Below are 21,567 nucleotides of genomic sequence, written 5' to 3' on the forward strand. Positions count from 1 at the left end.
ACTAATCTGTCAATGTTTATGTAGATGAGGCTTGTATTTTGTCAAAAAACATGACCAACAAGAACAAACAATTGTTGAGCTGTGAATGTAATATACATTTCTTAACTTCACAGATATACTTTTTCCCAACTAATAGTTTTCCCAGTTTTTCAGAGATGTTACAAACTTCCAATATGTGAAATGAAATTACTGAATTAAAAAGAGGATTCATCATAAATGGTATTAGGACCTAAAATATTCACTCCCTTTGCCTGTAGAAATAAGAAAATGTAAATATGGAGGCTTTCCTAGCTAGTGAAGACATTTGATAGTCAGACTGGGAAAGCAGAACCATTTTCACTACCAAACATAAAACATAATTCATATGGAAAATGCATATAGCTGAGCATCCCACTTCCCTGTTTTACCTGTCTTCTCAGCTGCAGCACTTGCATATACAAGAATCTTAAGTTTTTGGTTTTATGTGCTTTTATTACCTTATGCTTTTAGCATTCATATTGAGCTCTCGTAGCCTGCATGAAAAGAGCACATCTAAGATCATGGCAATGTTTGTTAAAAGGTCATGCCAACGAGGTCATGGTGTGTAGCATAATTAGCATGTTTTATTTATTGACACATTAGTAAATATATTATCTATGCTGTTGATGGCCTGAGGTTATTTGGGTGCATATTCAGGTAATTCTGCATAGGCAGAGAGTCATTTTTTGGCAGAATAGTTGCAGAAAAAGCAGGATGATCCTGAACAACTTCTCAGCTTGTCTTCATAGGATACTCTGTGTGTAACTAAGTCTTCTGAAACTGTGGCATGTTCAGTGATTGACCTTCACCACTAGAAGAGATGCAGTTAGTTGGATAAGGAATTTTGGTTTTCCCTTGATATTTTTATTTATGCTGTTATTCAGTATGAGTATTTATTCTATTAGTATACTTTAAAACCACAAAAGTTCAGGAAATAACCTTGCCAACTGATGTCATTTGCTATCACTTGAACAGTAAGGCAGTTATTGCAAAATCGTAACACTTCACTGTTCAAACAGGATTTTTATGGCTCTCCAACTGAATTTTGCTCCTGCCACTTAGTATGGAACACTGCCTTTAAAAGAGACTTGCAGCTGGTATTGATGATAGGCAAGGAGACATTTGTCACCCTATCCCCTTGGGCAACAATTATCCAGGTGCAAACATAAGTTACCAGATGCTCATTGGAAGGAAAAAAAAAAAAAAAAAGATAACTGTTACTTGTTAATGAACAAAAGTGCTCCTGATTTGGTTTTGTATACATGAAATTTCCAACAGGGATCAGAATCGGTCAAATAATCCACCTCAGAGATGGCAATTTCCACAGGCTATACTGGGAACTACGTATTTACAGGTAGGATGTGGTGAATTTTGCAGAAATGCTGAAAGAAAGTTAGGGGCCACAGAAATCAGTAACTTGGAATTTATCACCCACCTGCTTTAAGATTTAAATTTGATTGCACCTGAGCAGATACTACTGTTGAGAGGTCCAGAATATGCTTCTTCCCTGCAACCTTCCCTATCATTCTTTGAACATTTGTTATCCCCTCAGTTGTGCCGTTTCTTTCTGAGGACATATTCAAAATAAAAGTAAAGAAAATGCTTAACAGGACCAGCAGATGTGTTCAGCAGTTTGCTTCCACACTTTTGCAGTTTAAAATAACTATGCTGCTTCTCATGGCTAGGAAGACAGTTAACGTACATACTGACTCTCAGTACCAACTTGTGCATGGCTTTTTTTTTTTTTTTTTATTAACAGAACAGTTGCAAACATTGCTAGAAGATAAATCTTAAGGATTGTTTAATTATGCAAGATTGCAATAATAGCTGCGATTAAGAATATTCTTGACTAGAATGTGTCTGAGAGGGCAAGTGTTCATCTGACCATAACAGAATACCTTGTTCTTTTCAAGAAGCTAGGGTCATTTTACTTGTCTCAATTTTCAGGATAATGTGCAAGCAGAACGCTCACGTCAGCTCCTACTGCTTTGCCGCATCACAGCTATTTGGTGAGAGGACCAATAGCTAATTTCCTAGATAGATCTGCAATATATAACTGTAAGAAGAGTGAACTTACATATTTTTACTGCACTGACCATGCGTTCATTAGAACTAACTGTAAGACATGAATAATTTTTCACCTTATTTGAACTAGCACTCTAATCTAGAGCCAGCAAGTAACTAACTATGCAGTAACCAAGGTCTGTAGCCTAGAAGTGACTGAACAGTAAATGCTGCAACCTTGTTAAATCATGAAAAATTTATTTTCATTACATATATATGAAGGTAAAAGATTTCAGTCAATAGTGTTTTGAACAAGCATTTCCAACATGAACTTGTTAGTGTAGCTAGGCTGAAACTTAAAGTTAGTGTTTTGCCTTTATTTAGTAATTAATTTCTAGTGTATATATACAGAATTAATTTTCCTGTTAGAATACCAGAGACAGTAATGCAACATTTACATTCCTCATATAAAATGGTGTAATGTACAGTTTCAGCTCGGTGTAGATATATAAATATGTACAAAATAAACATTATGGTAATTAATATATTCAGACCAGGTATTATTTAGTAACATCAAAAGCAGATGCACATAGATTTAAGTGAAAATGGTGAAAAACACCTTTATGACATTAGTGACCGTTATTTCCATATATCAAGTAGTACAGACAAAGGCTCCTCTTTCAAGCCTTCTGTGGGCATCCAATAACTTTAGTAAAAACAAAAGTAATCGAGAAGCATAAGATAATTTTATATATATATATATATGTGTGTCATGATCAGATGGTTTACCAGAGTCCATCTTGATCACAAATGGATAACAGTGTAAAACATACACGTTTGTTCAGAGCATAAAATATTGCACAACAGCAATTTATTTTGAGGAAAATAATTCCTGTGTTTGTGAACAGCAAAAATGGTTCTTGCGCATTAAAGAAATGATATATTTGCAGTTTCTAAAACAAGGAACATTCAGTAATACTGTCAGAACTGTCATCCATCAACTTCTTCCCAGCCTGTTCTATTGGCAATGGTACGTCATTAGCGAGATTTGGCAAAGAGAGAAGGCAGATGAACAGTACATGTGTATATTTATCACAGGCTAGACCAGATACAATAGTTTCAGTTATCTGACAACTTCACCCTTAAAGAAGTATGAAATCCCTCAATGCTAGTCACAGTGATAATCACACAGTAGTAGAGTAAGATTCCATTCTTCTCTGCTTGGAAACCATCTTATCTGAAATCCCAGTCTGAAGGGCACTTTCCTCCGCATCACTGTCACTGCTGTCTATAACTGTGTGATCCAAAGCCATCTGACCAGTCCTTCTGTGTAGATGAAAGTTCACCCCACTCTCCTGTATGGAGTTAGTTATAAAATCTTCATCAGAAGAATGAAATGATTCATCATCTCCTGTGAAATGGTTGACAATGTGAATCCCATCAAAAGTGGGTTGGTCTGAGAAGTCTCTCTGGCCTTTTAGACATTTGATCTGTTAGAAAAAGCAGAAGTTAACAGTTAATCAGAGCTGAAGAGTCCAGAGTTAAAAAAAGGACATTTCCAAGAAATTTCTCATTGAACCGTTAATGGATTAAGTTAAACACTAGATCTAGAAGCAGCACATTTGATGACTGCTTTGAAACTCAGCTGGAATCAGAACACAGTGATTTCTCACTCTGGCTGCCCAAGCAGAGACCTTGAACGAATGTCTTAAATAGTACTTGGAATTTTCAAAAATTCTTCTTCCACCCACACAGTATTTCAGTTTTAAGGCTTAATAATCAAGGTGCCTAGTAGAATCACTAATGACAGATTAATCCAGGCTATTTACTCCATCTTTAATATCCACATAAGGATGGCTTAGAGTTAGTTTTCTAGAGTGGCCTATTTGTTTTGACAGCATTTTGAGCCTTCACATCTTACTTTTACAGCTCCATTATTTCCCTTATCACCTAACTTCTCACTTGAGAAAAGCCCTCCCCCAATCCCAAAGAGCAAGGTCCCAAGCGAATATTGCTAGTTGCACATTGCCACAGATTAAAAAAAATACCACAACAAACACAAGCAAAAGCCCAAACAACAACCAAACCAACACACATCAGAACAAAAAACCCAAACAAAAAAACCCCAAACAACCACAGAGAATAAGCTTAGCTCTGTCTACAGTGTAAGATCAAGCGTCTTTTCATTATCTAGTTCAGATCCAATGAGATTTCAGATCAAGAAGTAGAAGAGAAACTTCTCTTTGTACAGCATAAATAGATTGTAGTTTCAATTTAAAGAGAACATCAAACAAGACAAAAATGATTGTCAGATCATGGACAGATAGGATAATATTTTAATCCAAGATGCACTGTAGAATGAAACTATTATAATCATGCATTCAACCTATGCAAAAGTAAAACCTGAAGTTCTGAAGTCTGGCAAGTCCCCTGTTAATTTAATGAAAATAACTGCAACTCATGGAGGACATTCCTAAGGTTATTTTTTTTTAGAATTTCACTTTTGCTAGCTTTCAGTTGCAACTACCTCAGGGTCAGTTTGACAGTCTAAGAGTATTAAGATAAAAAACCTTAAGGATGCAGAAAAACATTAAAAATGCGTTACAGAAACTTCCTAATATCACTCTGGAAGCTCAAAAAGGAAGATGCACCAAGTGCTATTTTGTAAGGGACTTTTAACAGTAACAGAGACCTGGAAAACAGAAAGAAGAAAAAGCCTGAAGAGCTTCTTTACACAAATCTATTTGATGTTTCAGAAATCTGAAGCAATATTCACTTTGATAAATAAAAAGCTCCCATAGGTCCTTGCTGTTGACACCAATAGAAGATTTTACCTGTCCATTTGATGAAGAAAGGCTCTCTACTTACCATGGGCTTATTCAAAATATGAGAATAAAACTATTTGAAAAAAGATCACAAGAGTCATAATCATGCTAGAAGCCATAAAATCAGATGTTAATGGCATGTAAAAGCTCCAGTTTTTAATATATATCCAAACGTCTCTGTTAAGAATATGAGTACATGCTGTAGATCAAAACCATTGTTGTAACTGCACATGCTAATGTTAAGTTTTTTGCATTTTCTTCACATACACATAGGCTGCAGTTGTTTCATGAGGAGCTTGCTTGTATAAAGGCAAGCAAACCAAAAAGTTCCACACTTGCAGAGAATAATTCATGATGTAAACAAAATCAGCTTATGCCAAATATTAGATACTGGACAGTAACATGTATCTGGAATAAATAATTTTTACTAGCTTATTTATTTAGATGCAGAAACCCTGATACAGAGATTCTTGTGTTATTTAGAAATATTATTCCTAAAAGTATCCTGCAATGTGACCAGATTGGCTGCCACATGAAGTTTCAAAAACGGCTATCAATTTTAGTCACTACGAAAATAAAACACGGAAAATCAAAACAAAACCCAACAGTTTATCTCTGCCCTCACCACAGAAAAAAAATTTCCACTGTACAAGTGGACTACATATTTTATATGAGAATAAGAAAGTACATGCTTTAGGCCTGCATAGTTAAGCCACTGGTTCACCTGACATTATTAAACTGATACTCAATGTTAATTGTTTTGAACATTCAGAACGCCAAGACAACTACTTCAGCTGTTTTCCTAAAGACTTTAAAACATGATACCTTTAGATGAATTTATTTAGGTAACATGGCAAAATCATGGCTTCATGGTTTTAGGCAGTAGCCTTTCCAGACATCAAATGAGAGTCTGTGGAAAACACTCCTAGTGAAAAAAATAATGAACAAGGTTTTGTAGTAAAAACATAAACCCCTTGATTTTGTTTTTAGTATACTTCCTATTGATGCTCAATATTGTCTTGTCTTGGCTGCTGCTGCACACTAAGCAAATGATGTCAAGAGGACTTTCAGCAACAACTTGAAAATATATTTTCCAATTTGTAACAACCAATTCTGTGTTTGCCATTATGTAGGTAAGGCTTAGATTTTGCAATTAATAAATTACCTCATTCACAGTGAAGCTCATTTGTCACCTAAGAGAGACTTGAGATTCTTGCCATCAGTGTTTTATTTGAACATGCAAGAAGAGCTTAAAGTAGGAAGTAAAGAATTATGCCAAGATCTTGTCATTTGTGTAGCATATCAAGATAGTAAGGACTTGGAGCAGGGGGGTGCATGGAACCCCTACTTGTACTCTATCCTTAATCATTCCACCTGAAGGAAGAGGAACAGCCCTTTTTCTTGCAGCCATGTTGAGCATAGCATGGACTTACTCCCCAAAGTCAGTCACTTACGTCTTCTTTCATACAAAGAGCCAATATTGGTTAAAGCCTTTCAGTTTTGGGTCTGGCCCTCCTTTGTGTGAACTAGACCTGTGTCACCCTGACAAGTAACATTCAGATGAACCTTGGCAGTTTCTTACTGCTTCAGTTTTGCAAGAATCTCAAATCAGATCACATCTGGTAAAAACAAAACAAAACAAAACCAGGTCTGGTAAACCCACATTTTGTTTCTAATTCTCAAATCCAGGTCATATTGTCTAGATGACTGCAGCTTCAACCCAGTTTTCACTACAGCACATTCACATGGTCTTTAGGACATTTCAAAGGGTTAATAACATTATGTGACTAAAATGTATGTCATCATTATCCATTCAAAAGCCAGCTGAATCAAGAACAGAATGTGTTTGCATTTATATACCTTCTCATGCCTAAGTAATTCATAATTTTACAGACGAACTGTATGCCCTACTGGTTGATTAATGAAAAGACTTTTAATCGTATGTACTCTTACCACATAAGAGCGTACTTTCACAAATTCAGAAGAGCTGAAAAAAAAGGCTAACAATCAGACCCTTGAACCTCAGAATAAACTTTCTTACCTGATGCTGACTGCCTCATCAAGTCAGGCATGAAGGAGAGACAGTAAAAAGAAATTTAAATGGTTTAGTACAATTCCAAAGTTCTTCCACATTAAATCACATAATAATTTGAAGGGTGCTAGTCAGTTGCATGCAAGTTGTATTTCTAAGCCCCTGTGCTTTTTAAATAGAGAATATAGGTCAAATTTTCAACTGGACTTTGTGAGAGTTCTACTTCAGCTCTGGGAGACATTTTTATGTTGTAACCTGGGAGTTTTTTTTTTTTAAAGCTAGGAATTCAGTGATGGAAAGAAGTCAAACTAAAATGTTACTTTCTGGTCCCTTTAAAATATTTCAGTAACTAATTATTGAGATTTGCTCAGTTCTGAAGTAATAAAGAAGAGTTTTAACAAAGCCTGACAGTAAATATTCAATCTACTCACAGTAGGATAAGCAAGTAATACACAAGTGAGATAAAAATATAAAAATATGACCACTGCTTTGGGTGAGTGAAATTTGTTTTGGCAGACACCAGTATGTTAAATCTTAAAAAAAAAAAAAAAGATACTGAATTCTCAGTGCTTATAGCAAGAGAAATCTAAAAAAATCAGAGTTCCCTCTTTATTTGTCCCCAACTTAGTAAGAGTAGGAAGTCTTAGTAAGATTTCCTGCCTAAAAACCAAACATGATTAAAAAGAAAACTAGAATGTTGCTGAAAGTATGATCTGACCACATTTAGCTGAAGAGAAACAAGGCATAAGCATTTTCAAGTACCTGTTCTATAATTCAGAAAAACATTGTCAACATGAAAAGAGAGATTTAGAAGTCAAAATCTAATTACAAGCCAATTAAAAATATCAGTTATGATCTATTATAATTACAGTTAACATTAATAAAAGCAGTTTAATTGGAGTTCTTAAGAATTCCTGAGACTATCAGTCCACAGCATCTGATGGGATCCCTTATGGTACTTAACAGTTGACTGCCACTTACTGCAGACCCTCTCCTATTGTGACATCATTCCAGTTCACAGCATACACCAGTACACAATCACTTCTAAAAAAAAGCTCCCAGTAACAACTTTTAGAATAAAGCTTATCTCAGCAAATGAAGCAGTTGCAGCATCTCAGACTGAATTAATGGAAAATAGTTTGTCATTTGGGAGACAAATATGTCCAGTAGGTACTACAACGCAGGAACATTTCTGCACACGCACACAAAAAGAATGAAGAACATTAAGGCTGCAGGCCTTTTCACGCTATTTGGCCACTTCCATGAACACAAGCAACTCCTTAGATATCTTAAGCTCTCTGAAGACCATTTTAAAATATACAGTTGTAGTTCCACAGTGAGTCACATTCATACCGAAACCATCGCAACATGAAGACTGCACAAATGGAGACATCATGAGCTAAATGAATAGTTGCAGAAACTAATATTAGCAATCCATCACCTAGAACAATTCTTGGCAAGTTTAATGGCTGTACAGCTACAATGCAAATGTGTTTCTAAAGTTCTGCAACAGAATCAGCTTCCTTATATGAAAGGGACTGCTAAGCAGCGATTGTGACAGAACTGTATCAGAGCATTTTAACGAAAGCCATTGCTTATTGATCTTTGAAAAGTCTGAGATTAAAAAAACCCACTTAAGTACAGTTTAATGTATCCTGCAATAAAGAAGAAGTTTAATGCAAAAGCAAGCCAATTTTAAAGACATTCTTCATTTTCCTCAAGCATGAGACAGTTTATACACAAAGACGTGGATCATATGCAAAAGACAGAGGATAGTCTTCTGAGAGCTTCCTGACAACTTGTATAGCTCTCAAGATTACGTGTCAAATAAATCAACAGTACTTATCACATATAATACAGTATTTGTTTAGAAACAGTGACACATTCTCTAACAAAGTTAAAAATAAATTTGAAAAATATATTTGAAATGAGAAATGTGTTATCATTGTAACTGTATTAGGACAAAGCTCAAAGTTGTGGCTTTTATTTCAGTGTCAGTGAATTTCCTGTTTCACTTCAGTTAACATTAAGGTTTTTTAATTAAAGTCATGACTATAAATGCAAGCATCATCAGGATTATTGACTTGTAAGTAATAGCCATGAGCAATGCCAGACAAGGGTCATTCTTGGAAATTACTGATGATTCAAGAAGCCCAAACCAACGCTGAATCCAGGATCTCTCATTTACTCTGCTTGCTCCTGTTAGCCAGTCACTGTTGTCCCTCCTGAGGAAGAGGCCCTAATACCATGGACTCACTGTCAGAAAGATAACAAACAGCTGAGAGGGGCTGTATGGGCTTCTCTTCCCTTTTAATCTGTATGAAAAGCTGCAGAGACGGCCACCCCCACATCTCATACCAAAGCCATCTTGGTTTCTCCAATGTCATATCTACTTCTAGAGATTTAAAAACGGAATTAAAATACATTTTGTAGACCTTAAAAGATACACAAGGAATATGCTTTGTTTTGTTTTAAAAAGGAGGGGGGAAGAAAAAAGAAAAATGGCGATGAACTCTCTTTTCCTTTCACTGTGAGGCAGGCATGGGAGAGATCTGCAACAATCTGATACACTTCGTAGAGAAATTTAGGAAACAGATTGCATCTTCTTTTATTGCTTTCAAATACTTTTATTTTTTTTTTTAAATATTAAGATTAAAACTCTTCCAGAACAACTTTGAGTCTTCTCAGATTTCTTAAAGATGTTCTGCTTCAGGTTAAGATCTGTCTAATTTTGAGATTCATATAATAGAAAATTATATTTTCAAATAGGAAGTGTTTTTATGTTGTCCTCTTTACTGCTCCTTTATCTGAGATCTAATTTCTTGTCAAAATCCAAAAAACCCCAGCAAATTACCCACTTTCTATTGAAATCAAGTTGTTAACACATTCCAATGGGTTGTAGAAGAGTCATGGATGTAGGAAGAAAGTGAATACATTTAAGAATGCATTGAAAAACCCCGAAAAACTATCAGAGGGAAGTTTTATTACAACACTACCATGAACAAAACCATACTTTTCTCCCTTGTAGTTTACCTAAACTACAAATATTAAAGTTAACCTGAAGTGTTTAGGGTAGGGGTTTGACAAATTTTGGGTTTAGCAGATTGGAATAATCATTACATAGTTTTATGATTTGTCTTTGCTTTTGGCTCCCCCTCGCCCCCAAAAGTGATGTTTGTAAGGTAGTACTCAAGATTCTAATCAGAGTCTAACTTAACAAATTAGACGAGTTAAGCAAAATCAAATAAACTGAAATTGCAGTGCCTAAGGTACTGTGACTGAAGAACGCAGGAAATATCTTTATCACACTTACAAATAACACATGGTGAGACCATTTCAAAAATCTGTTTGCAAAATTACTTCCTTTGCTTACTAGTTATAAAGCACAATTAAACATTTCATTTATCATGGAGCCTTTTATTTTTTTTTAAGACAGAGTTTTGTCTTTGCTATCCTTTGAATATGGAAATTAATTTCCTCATCTAAAAATGTTCACCCAGCAGAAGTTTCAGTCAGATAAACAAAATGCTGATTTTTAGGGAGTCTAGCGATGACCTTTGAAATGAAGTTGTTAGGTAGTCCCTGTAGGAAGAGCCAAGCTGCACTCCAGCATACTCAAGACTGTCTGGGATCTGCTTTAGCACATTTGGCCATTTATTTGGGACTGAGTTTGGCATGACTAAAGTGGGAAACCTGCACAATCAACAACAAACCCTGAAAAGAGTTCATCACTCCACAATAGTGCAAGTTTAGTGGTTTATATAAAATAGTATTTCTAAAGAATATAAGCTATAAAATAGTAGCTTCCTAAAGAAAATTAATTCTGCTTTCTATGGATGAGTTCAGAGATGTATTTGCTTCCTGTTGGTATTACCTCATCTGTCCCCCAAACAATTTTATAATGCTCATACTAAGATAAAAATAAGTGACAAAAAAATCTTAGAACACTTGGTGGAGTACTTGGCTCCTTATTTTAAAGTGTAACAAAATGAATCTTGGTGAAGAGTTCATTTGATTTTTGGGGGTTTTTAGGACAAGCAGAAAGAAGCAGATAGAGAAAATGAATTTGATATTACTTTCAGTATGGCAGAAAGGTTCAAAGAAGCCTGATTTGCAGAATAACCTAATGCTAGGAAGACTGCATCTGTCCATATCCAGTTGTCTCCAGGGTTTCATATGTCTGAACTTCTCAGTCTGCACTTTCTTAAAACAATACAACTGTTTCTAGAGTTCATAAATGGAACTCAGTCCAATCTAATACAGCTGCAGTATGATCTGTCCACTTGTTACTGCAATTGCAGCAAAACACCTTGAAACTGGCAACAACAACAGAAGCTGACCTGAAGTCAGAGCAAGTATTGAACTTCAGGCTTGAGGGGCCCAAAGCAGAACTGCAGTGAATGACAGTATTAGATACCCAAACAGACCTAGGCTGCTTCTTTTGCTTGTACCAATATGGCTGCTATTCTTAAAAGGTAAAAACCCAAAGAATCTCCAAACTGAGATGGGGTTTTTTTGGTCATCTGTAGCAGGATTAAAAACAAGAGTCATAAAGTACTACAACGTTAGATGAATCTGCCCCACTCATCATTAACTCATTGGAATCCAAATTACTGTATATAATGAACTACTAAATTATTCTGTTTAAGAAAATAATTACCTTTGTTCTGAAACTCGTACTTTTAAAAGGATGATCCAGAGAAACATGCTGGTATACAACCTGAAATATTCATCTCAAATGAACTTTGCTGACCATACCACTAGACAGAGTTCAAACCACTGCAGTGTGTCATAAGTGAAAAGCAAAAGAGCAGCAAGAAATTTCCAAGACTGAGTCATTTCAGGCTTCTGGCTTTTTTAACAACACGTAAATATTTAGCCTCTGTTTTAAATTGCCAGCTTCTGTAACTCATATTCAGTCTCACAGTAACATAAAATGCTTTAGAAAATCCCTATAGATGTCAGGAAGATTAAATAAAGTCTATTGAATCATTTTAATGCATTAGAAGAAAGTTCATGTCCAGTTGTCCTGTTGTTTATTTCATAATGCTCTAAATGCACTCTTATATTTCCTGACTTAAGTTTTTATAAAAAGTGTTTTTTCAACATTATCAGTTAAAAAGCACTTGAGCCAAAAGGAAATATGATGTTAAATGTATGTTGCATATCAGTTTTACCATAGACGAGTCTGCTGTGTTGTAAACGTGACAAAGATTAAAACTAGCAGCAAGTGTTCAGACCAGAAGGTTTCCAGTGAATCAGAACAGGAAACCAATAAAGCAATCAATGGGAGGTCATGACTTTTTGATCACTGCACTGTATGGTTAAAGAATCTGGTTTTGATCTAGTGCCATATAATCAAATTAAACTTTGAAGTTCTGTATCAAATATGCAATTGAAATACCAACAGTGCTAAGGAAGTATCAAACTTTTAAACTCTTTTCAAAACAAATCAGTCTTTGGTAACTGCAAGTAAAATTTTATCTATTGAGGGATTTTTTTTAAGATCTGACAAGTTGGTTGCAGTGTGATTGTATGCAATTCCAAAAAATGTTCTAAGCTGACATAGTACTGGGAAGTTTCTATAAACAGCTAGTTGGTAGGTGGAAGGAAAGTTCCCAGAAACTCCTCCTACAATAAGTTCTAATGAAAGTGTTTATTTGGAGTGAGGACATGGCAACAAATATATTTTAAAATAGCAGCATGATCACACTGAATGTACTACAATTATTATATTCAAGGAACTACCTGAATCTCAAATGCTCCTTCTCTCTAGAGCATGCATCTGTAAATGCAAAAGTTACTGAAACCTCAAGCATTAACTATAATGTACGGGCTGATACAGAGACTGAAAATGTACCTATTATGGGCAAGTTACAGGAAATGATTATTTCGCACTTTTACTCTGTCCTTTCAAAGCAGGAGTTAAACTCAACATTTTAAAATGGAATAAGTAACATTTATTTTTGCCTCCGCTTGCAAAAATTACTTTCATCTGTGCTGGCTGCTATTCTGAGAGTGATAAAAGAATTTTAGGAGGGGTTTCCATCACATTTCCAATATTTGCCCCACTTATATTCAGACAAATTTACAGAGACATATTACAAGCTCATACATAGCATTCCTCTCCTGAGCTTGTTTCTCACATAGGTGGCACCTGTATATGGTTGCTGACACAAAACTTTTTCCAAGGAACAACTACTCAGACAAATTAAAACCAGTAGAACCTCAATCCTTTCACTTTTCAACTCCCAAAACTTGATTTATAGGCAAAAACATAGGATAGACCCTGACATTGTTAAAATTAGCACTGCAGACAGGTCACACAGCTTCAGCACTCAAGAGAAGAGCATTATTGTCATGATAATGAAATAATTTTATAATCAGTTTACTTGGTTTGGCTATCCAGACAAACTCTACACAGGGACTTAGTAGATTAATTTCTAGATTAACTTCTAATGCTGCAATCAACAACTACTGTATTGCTCAGCAAGCTAGATCTGGAGCTTTGGCACAGCAGGATACAGTCAGGAAAAAAAAAGCAGGGGGGGGAGCGGGAGGAATGTCTGTAAAGAGAACAATCACCAATCTTCATTTATTTTAATCACCGAATCTAATCTACCAGTAGTGACAGTGAAACAGTTAAGATACATACCTAAACTGTTGCCCTCCTCTGAGTGAACAAAGTCACACCTATTCCATTTGAGGACAGACTACATCACTGTCCTGCTTACACTGGTCATATTCAGAGGTTGCCTTTATTCTCACCAGAGATGGAAGATATTTTGTTGATGGTGTTGTTACTGGGGGGGAAGGGAGAGGAATCTACTTTACCTGATACAAAGATGAAGATATAGTTTGTAGCCAAAGATTTGTGGAATGGAGTACCACCATTATGGAATAAATCCTACCTTTTTGGGCAAGTGTAATATGTCTGTATTAATTACACTATGAACACCCATTCAAAATTAATTGAATTAAACAACAGATGTTCATAAAATATACAGGGATTCCATTGTGCAATAACACTTCTGCCTGTTGATTGCTTAGTTAAGCCAGACAGTTTCTAAAGCTAGTTGTTTTATTAAGGGCAGGGTAACTAAACTGGAGAAAGTTACTGGAGAATGAAGACTCCCAATCTGTTCAGTCTCACACTTCTGTAACAATCTTGGTATTATCAAGCCAGTATAACATCTCTGACCCTCAAGGACAAGCTGAATTAAAGGAATAAAGCAATTCACTTTTCTAAAGCATACAGTATATATTTAACTATACTGTGTAGACAAAGCTGCTATGTTAGATTGGGTATTTGCAAACCACATGATCTCACAAGCGCTATCTTATCACATCACAGGTTCCTCAGACTGACCACAACCACTTAAATCAGACTCTGCCAGCACAGAGACTCGGTAACTTTGACACGTACTAGTAAAGCAACTACATTTTTAGCTGTCCAGCAGCTTTGCAAGAACTTCATTTGTGGGTAGGGAAAAATCTGATGGTCTCTTGTCCAACTGTGCTTGCAAGATATGGTAAAAGAAAAGCACATGATTTATTGTGCTATAAACTTCCACCACAAGTTGAAATGCTTACTTTGTAAATCTGAGGGCTAACATATTTCCTTTCAGGGACAACATTTCTTATCAAGTAAGAAAACATTGATTGAGAGCTGCATATTTTGAAAGCGTTTGTCTAGTAAAACAAACTATTAGAAGGTGTTAATGTGATTCTACTCAGTATTGAGAAACAAGTGCTTTGCAAGCGTTAATACAGTACTTTTAACAAACATACAGACTTAGTGAGAACTATGAAGTGGGAACAATATAAAAATTGACTGAAATAAATCCCACAAAGATTAACTAGTTTCATGAAAGCAAGTAAAATTACAATTGCAAGGAGACAAATATACATCTGCCTATACTACATAGAAAATAAATAGTACACTCCTTTCAGAAGAACAGGGGGAAAAATAAGTTGGCAAGAGACTTGAGTAGAAGAGCATTATATCTAATTATGAATTTTACAGGAAGAGTATTAGGCTTTTTTGGACTTGCTCTTCTCTCTTCAGTTCTGATGAAATAAGTGTTACCTATTTCTGTTTCCAAGATATCTAAATGCTGATAAGTATGATCTTCTCTCATTCTTATTTGCCCATATGATCTGATCCACTGCTAACCAACACTTCATATATGTCTCCTGAGGAGAACTTTAAAAAAATTCTAGTAGGTTGAACTTTAACTAGAATTAGCTTTCACCAGTTAAACCTTCTGTCCCCACCATGCAAAGCTATGTGCAACTCATTCACAGCTTTACAAGTTACTTAAACATGTGTCTGCACTGCAGTCATGACTGCAACACAGCACAGACACATCCAAACAAAGTAGCTGGACATCAGCAGTCCAAGTACAGAAGGATGAAAGCTCAGAGTTATTTACCTTGCTCCTATGTGTAGTCTAGTGGCACTTCATATAAGAGAACATTTCATTTGTTAAGCACTGAATTTGACTCAAAGGAAGCCTAGTAACAAAATTAACAGAGAAAAGGAATAATGCTTACTGCTGGTATCCCATCATCAAGATGCTGTTATTGCAAGAGAAAGAGCAGCTAGGAATGCTGCTAGAAGCGGCCAATCCATTGAGTGTTACTCCAGTAGGCCACAAGCAGCAGCATAATTTTGTGCTCATCCATGGCTGATGCATAAGTTGTCATTTATCTGCTTGTAAAGATAACCCCTCATCTCCTCAGGGGACTAAACTGTGCTGGGGACCAGAACCACTTGCTGATTTCAGATTATTAGCTAACAATTTAAAAAAAAAAAAAAAAAAAATTTGGAAGCTTTAAAATAGCTTACCTACCACACAACTTTATGGTATTCAAGACCGAAGGAACTGTTAATGGGGTTTAAACCTCCCTCCTGTGTATTATAGTGCATTGAATTTTATTTAGGTGTTGTATTATGTGGTCTATATAGGTGGGCTTTTTTAATCCTTCACATTGATGGCTATCGTTTAGTTTCCCTTCTCCATTTTAGTTTCAGCAGTGAAAGCTTATAAAGCTAACCCAAGCTGTAAAATGTATCCTTAATTCAGCCATATTACCAATTACTCCTTTGGTCACAACTTATGCATTATTCATCCTCAAAGTAATTACTTAAAGTGTCTTGAATTTTATTTACACAAGCAAAATCTTTTAAAAGCATATTATTTAATCTCCAACTTTTATATCTCTTTTCATTAAGACAATCTTGAAATGTTAGCTCACGAGGAGCAAGATAAGTCCATGAGATAACACCTATATCACAGTCTTACTGACTGCATTAGGTTCTTAAAACATAATATCAGATCCAGTCCTAGATAAACTATATGTATGTGGGAATGGAAAAGTGGTAGACCAGTGGTCACTACTTCTTTGAATAGTCATCAAGTTTTCAGATAGTGAATATGGGAAATACTTGGAAAAAAAAATAAATCCTCCCCTTTTCTGCATTGTCTATATGTAAGAATTTAATCACCAGAATTTAACTTAAAGTTACTATTATAGCCTTTTAAAAGCCTAAAAAAAAAGTATTTTTATGAACTAATAATGCTCCAGTCATCTGTCATCTTGTTCTTTTCCATTGGCCATGCTGAAATTCTGTTAACATGGGCAGTTTGCAGAGGGTTTTCTAACTGTTGGAACAGTGCACCACACTAACATCAGGATTTTGATTTTCATTCAAATACCAGAAACACACGCGTAAGATTTGCATGTTAGAAAACATCCTTGCTTCCTCTCATAATATGGGAAGTAATTATTTAAGGTTATAGCTCATTACAGAGGACAGCTAGGAGAAAACTAGCTCCATGTTCTGACATTGGTCAATAGCAGATGCCTGGGAAAGAATGTAACAATAAGCAAATATATAGGGGTACTTTACCAGAATGTCCTTCCCAAACTCCAACAAGTAGCCCATTTTTCAACTATACATGTGACATTTGTGTATCTCCAGGGATTATTTTTCCCCCCATGAATTTAGGCAGTTATTTTTTCCAATCTGTATTAACATGGATTTTAGTATATGAAACAATTTTGGATCTAAAAGAATTTAAACTGTTAAATTTGCAAAAATCACATCCTCTAGTGTTTTTTCAACACAACTTCAGTTTCATTTGAAGATCCTCATTCTTGCACTGGAAGAGAAGTGAACAACTGTTCCCTACCCATCTTCTTCATCCTGCTTACAGTTTGAATATTTTATACCTCTCCCTTCAAAATTCCTTGGATGGAAAAAGAAACCCCAACCATTTCAATTTACTAATGTTATCCAAACACCAAAAGTAGGTGAGTGAGAATTAGCTGATCCTCCTTCTTAGAGTCACAAGCTTCACTGGCTGCTAAAGGTAACTAGACAACAGCTAACAACAGTATGAGAAGCAAAAGCAAGCGCACAAAGAAACAAGTTGCATTATTTCAAAACTTGCTATTTTGCTTCTGTGATCTTCCCTGGTAACTTCGTGTTTATTATGCTTTTACCATTAGTTCAGCCAACTCCTAATTCAGTCATTTTTTTGTATCCCCTGATAACTGCAAGAGATAAAGGAAAGTAACATCCCAGTATCTTTTGAAAGCTCTACTCAAATCTAAGACAAGAATTGCAGATAACTTCCCAGAAACTACCTTCTCTCCTCAACAAGTCTCCTTGACTCTACAGAGTTCTGAAACCTTTTATCTGGATTTTTTTTAACCTAAGAATACAAATCAAGAGCAAAAGGTGCCAGGCTCATGCTCATAAAGAATATTTTGTATATCAAAGGCCAAATAATTTGTCAAAAAGGAAAAAAAAAAAGGCATCACTAAGCTCTGAGTGTTCTTCAGTTGCTCACGAGCTAAAAACAGCTACTGGATCCCTCAAGTATAGGAAAATGTTGTTAAAACTGATTTTAAAGAGCTATCTTCAGCATCCATATTCCCACTTTCTACGGAAAAAATGCATGCTAAGTGAAGGAAGCACTAAGTTTATGTTGCTTCTCCCCTTCATAAAGCTATGCATAGTATTGGCCTTATGAGGTGCTCAGTAATCCCAAATTGTAGAGACTACTTCCTTTTGTGGACCTGCATACATTAGGCACAATTTACTTTTAATATGAAAACTGTCGTAAGATTAAAGCAAACCTACATTTGAAATACTGTAGAAATATAAATAAGAAACTGAAATTTAACAGCAAAACAAACTCACTAAAACATTCCAAGAGACACAAAAATCAGCTAGCAGTATGACAAACTCAACAAAGTTTCACTTGAAATACAACTTAAACTTAAGCACTTCAGTCCTAAATCACAAAGTCTGTAAGACTGGAAACCACTTGCTTTGTCTCCAAAGGTGTCTTGTGGTCTGCCAGTGTAGTTTGTGGGTAAGCATGTCAATTCTAATCTTTTGTACCACTCCTGTAATCTAGGTAACACATACAAGCCTTGCAACATCCAACAGGAAGCAGAGACAGCTGCTGTGTAATATATGTAAAGTGACTGCATATACGGAGGGGTAGTGCATGAAATGTAGAACTTCACTTTATAAATCATTTAATTCCATTCAGTCTGAATTAGAAGTAAAGAGTGGCAAACTACAAAGAACCTCCACCTTTTTTCCCCAGTATGTGATTTATGTTGAAATAACTAACAGCTAGTTCAAGATTTATCTTAGTCAGTTCTTCTTAAGCCTTCAACTTTACTTAATGGAAACTCGGCCAAACTTTATACATATTCTTCCCTACACAGAGTAACTGCTTTACTTCAGTGATACCTACTGAACTGGGATACTCTCTAGAATACTAAAAATGTTTCAAAACAGTTACTTTCAGTTAACAGTTCAGTGTCTCATCCAAGACAACTTCTATGAAGCACTGGCACTCCTTGTGCAGCCTGAGAGTATGTAGCTCACAGTACAATCTTGCAGTGCCTGTATACTCACACCATTTATGTTACATCAGTTAAAGCACATTAACTGTAAGGTCAAGTGACATAGTGCTTAGACCTTTTTCTCTTGTGCCAAAGACAAGGCAACCAAGCCTGTGTACTTTGTGACAAGAGTAACAAAGTTGCTTCACAGAAGCTTCAGCCTGTCAGGACTACACAGTGGAAAAGCATTTTAGTTTAAAATCCTGCTAAGCTAGGAGTAGTCAAGAATGCGGTAGAGATAGCTTTAAGAATAGAAGGAAAATGGAGGAAGGAAGAAAATGCTAGGTAAAAATCTTTCAATTAATGAAAATACAAATGACAATGGGACACAAATTCCTGACAAGGCAAGCAGAGTGTTTAAGTCTAGTGCATATTAAAAGCTGTGAAATAATTTTATGTCATGATTTCCTGTTTGAATCTGTGACAATCCTAAAAATTTCAGGTTTTCACACTAGTTTCAGCCTTCAACAATAAAGCCATAAGGCATAAGCATCTTTGTACCCAATAAAGCAACTCAGCCATTGAGGAAAGGAAGTATAGCACTAATCTGACATTAAACATACACAACTTTACACAGGATTAGCTATTGGCTACCTAGAAATGCTCCAGCCTCTGAGTGTCCTTCCATTATGCACCAGTTATTCTTCAAATGTTGACAGCTTGTGTAGAAGATTAAAGGATAGCTGTCAGTAACTTTCTAGTGAACAGAAAACTGACTGACATGTATTTACTGAAGTTAAAACTGCAAGTTAATAATAATTACTTTACATGGTTTACATCTGTGTGAACTCCAAGTGAAGTTATGGCTGCACTAAGGAATTTAAGTATGAATTCAGCATTTAACATAGTAATATAAATGATGTTAAATATTTTGATTCTAACCCGTATTTGGTTACTCAAATTAGTGCAAAGAGTGAGCGATGTGAGTAGATCTAAGTTGGCATGCACAAAGCAGAAGTCTACAACAGAACTCACATTGTTACAATGTTCCCAAAGCTCCAGATTTTGTGTTTGCTTTCCTAAGTGTTGATCAAATATGAGTTTAAGACCTACTGTGAAGCAGTCAGTAAACAATTCAGCTTATCATACTACAGAAATCCACTGGCGAGGTATAGGAGGAATCAGGCAGGTATCTTGTTAGGACAAACCAAAAAAAAACAATATAGTAATTTCACTTATAGTTATCTTACCTTATTTGAAAGGTAAGAAAGAAGGCATCATATTTTTCTATGTAATTTACCTGGTACATTTAATAGCAATGTGCCTAATCGGTTCCGTTTTGGATGCCATAGTACTAATTTCCAGTATGTGCAGTTTTACTCAGTAACAGGAACACAGAAAACTTGAATTTACTATCAGTAAGTCTTCTCATAATATGATTTGAAGAGTGACTGTAGCATTACTATTCCCCGATGAGTAATATAATAAAAGCAGCTGAAATTTATCCTTTAGGCTACAAGCTGAACACTATTTAAGATGCATACAGAATTTTGAGCTCAGAAAAGGAAGACCACAATTATTCAGTGGGCTCAGATTACAAAGGGCAATCACTGGAGAGGATTTAGCTGTAGACCCTGGGCAGCAGTGCCTTTTACATGGTAACCAGTTGGGAGGTTGTGGTCAGCATGTCACATACACCATCACCCTATCTTCAGGAAGATGAATTTGCAAATATGTAACGTTTCTTTAGCTTTTGCAGAAGTAGAATCAAAAGGCAGCTAGCCAAAGAGCAAAGAGCACGGTCATTAATGGATCTACACATGAAGATACTTCAGCGCAGATGTAAAAAGTCAGTTTATTTAATTGGTATTGACTAAATGATACTAATTCAACTTAGCAGTTGAGGGTGAACATTTTCCCCCTCTTCCTATTGCAATTTTATTCAGATTTTGCTGTTTCAGGAAACACTGCAAAGTTCTTTACTTAGCAGCTATGTTAATCCAATATTTTATTTATTAGCACCAACTTACCTATAAATACTACATACATTTCAGACTTAACCTTACATTATCTCAAAATCAGCCCAGTGGGTTATTCTCAAAATAAAGGATTGTGCATTTCTTCCAAACTCTTAATTTAAAAAAGAGACATACGTAACAGCTGGGAGGAAACAGACAACACAGAAATAGTAATTAGTAAACAAGGACTTCTAAAGTTTAAGAAACTCTATGTAAGGAAGCATTCAGAAATTCTGCCAAAGTAGAACTAGTCTACTGGATACTGAGTTTCTTCCTACTGTTTCTATCTATTCTAGAATGAGATACTTTGTTCCTATAGTGTTTACCTAGTTTAGAAATTACATGTAAAGCTACAACAAAGCACACATCTGGAAGAGGAGTGCTCTTCTATGTGGAATTACTCCAACTCTGCTATTGTTGAAATTTATATTCTCCCTAGATGATATTTACTTTCAATCAAATTGAAATGGTAATAAAGATTTGTCTAGATTTAACTGTTTAGGAATCACTGTTATTACTCAGAATTATCATTGGTCTGTGAGCTAACAAACCTCATCTTCATTCCAACCTGTTCACATTAACTTATGCACATTAAACACGTACACAATTGTATGCCTCATGACAACTGAGCATATGACAAATGTTTGTATAGATAAAATGATGCAACAGCTTTCCAACAGTAATCCTACTTTCCTTCCAAAGCAGTGGTTTCTTACCTTTTAAGCCTTTTTATTCATAATGCAAAATATTTGGTTTTCTGGGAATTTCACAAGCAACTTACTTTCTCATAAGGAAC

General features: G+C 35.6%; 1 protein-coding gene across 3 annotated transcripts in view; it reads right to left on the minus strand.

Moving 5' to 3' along the window:
• Window positions 1-3,206: 3,206 nt before the first annotated feature.
• The window catches only part of EVI5 (ecotropic viral integration site 5), a gene marked incomplete at its 3' end in the record, with an annotated part of 66,320 nt that continues 47,959 nt past the window's right edge, over window positions 3,207-21,567 (minus strand). For all 3 annotated transcript variants that reach the window (XM_080348711.1, XM_080348710.1, XM_080348709.1), the window contains one exon: window positions 3,207-3,512. In XM_080348711.1, coding sequence (XP_080204837.1) covers window positions 3,207-3,512 — 306 coding nt within the window. The remainder of the gene's footprint in view (window positions 3,513-21,567) is intronic.

This window comes from Nesoenas mayeri (genome assembly GCF_963082525.1).
Source record: "Nesoenas mayeri genome assembly, chromosome: 8".
NCBI classification, from domain to species: domain Eukaryota; kingdom Metazoa; phylum Chordata; class Aves; order Columbiformes; family Columbidae; genus Nesoenas; species Nesoenas mayeri.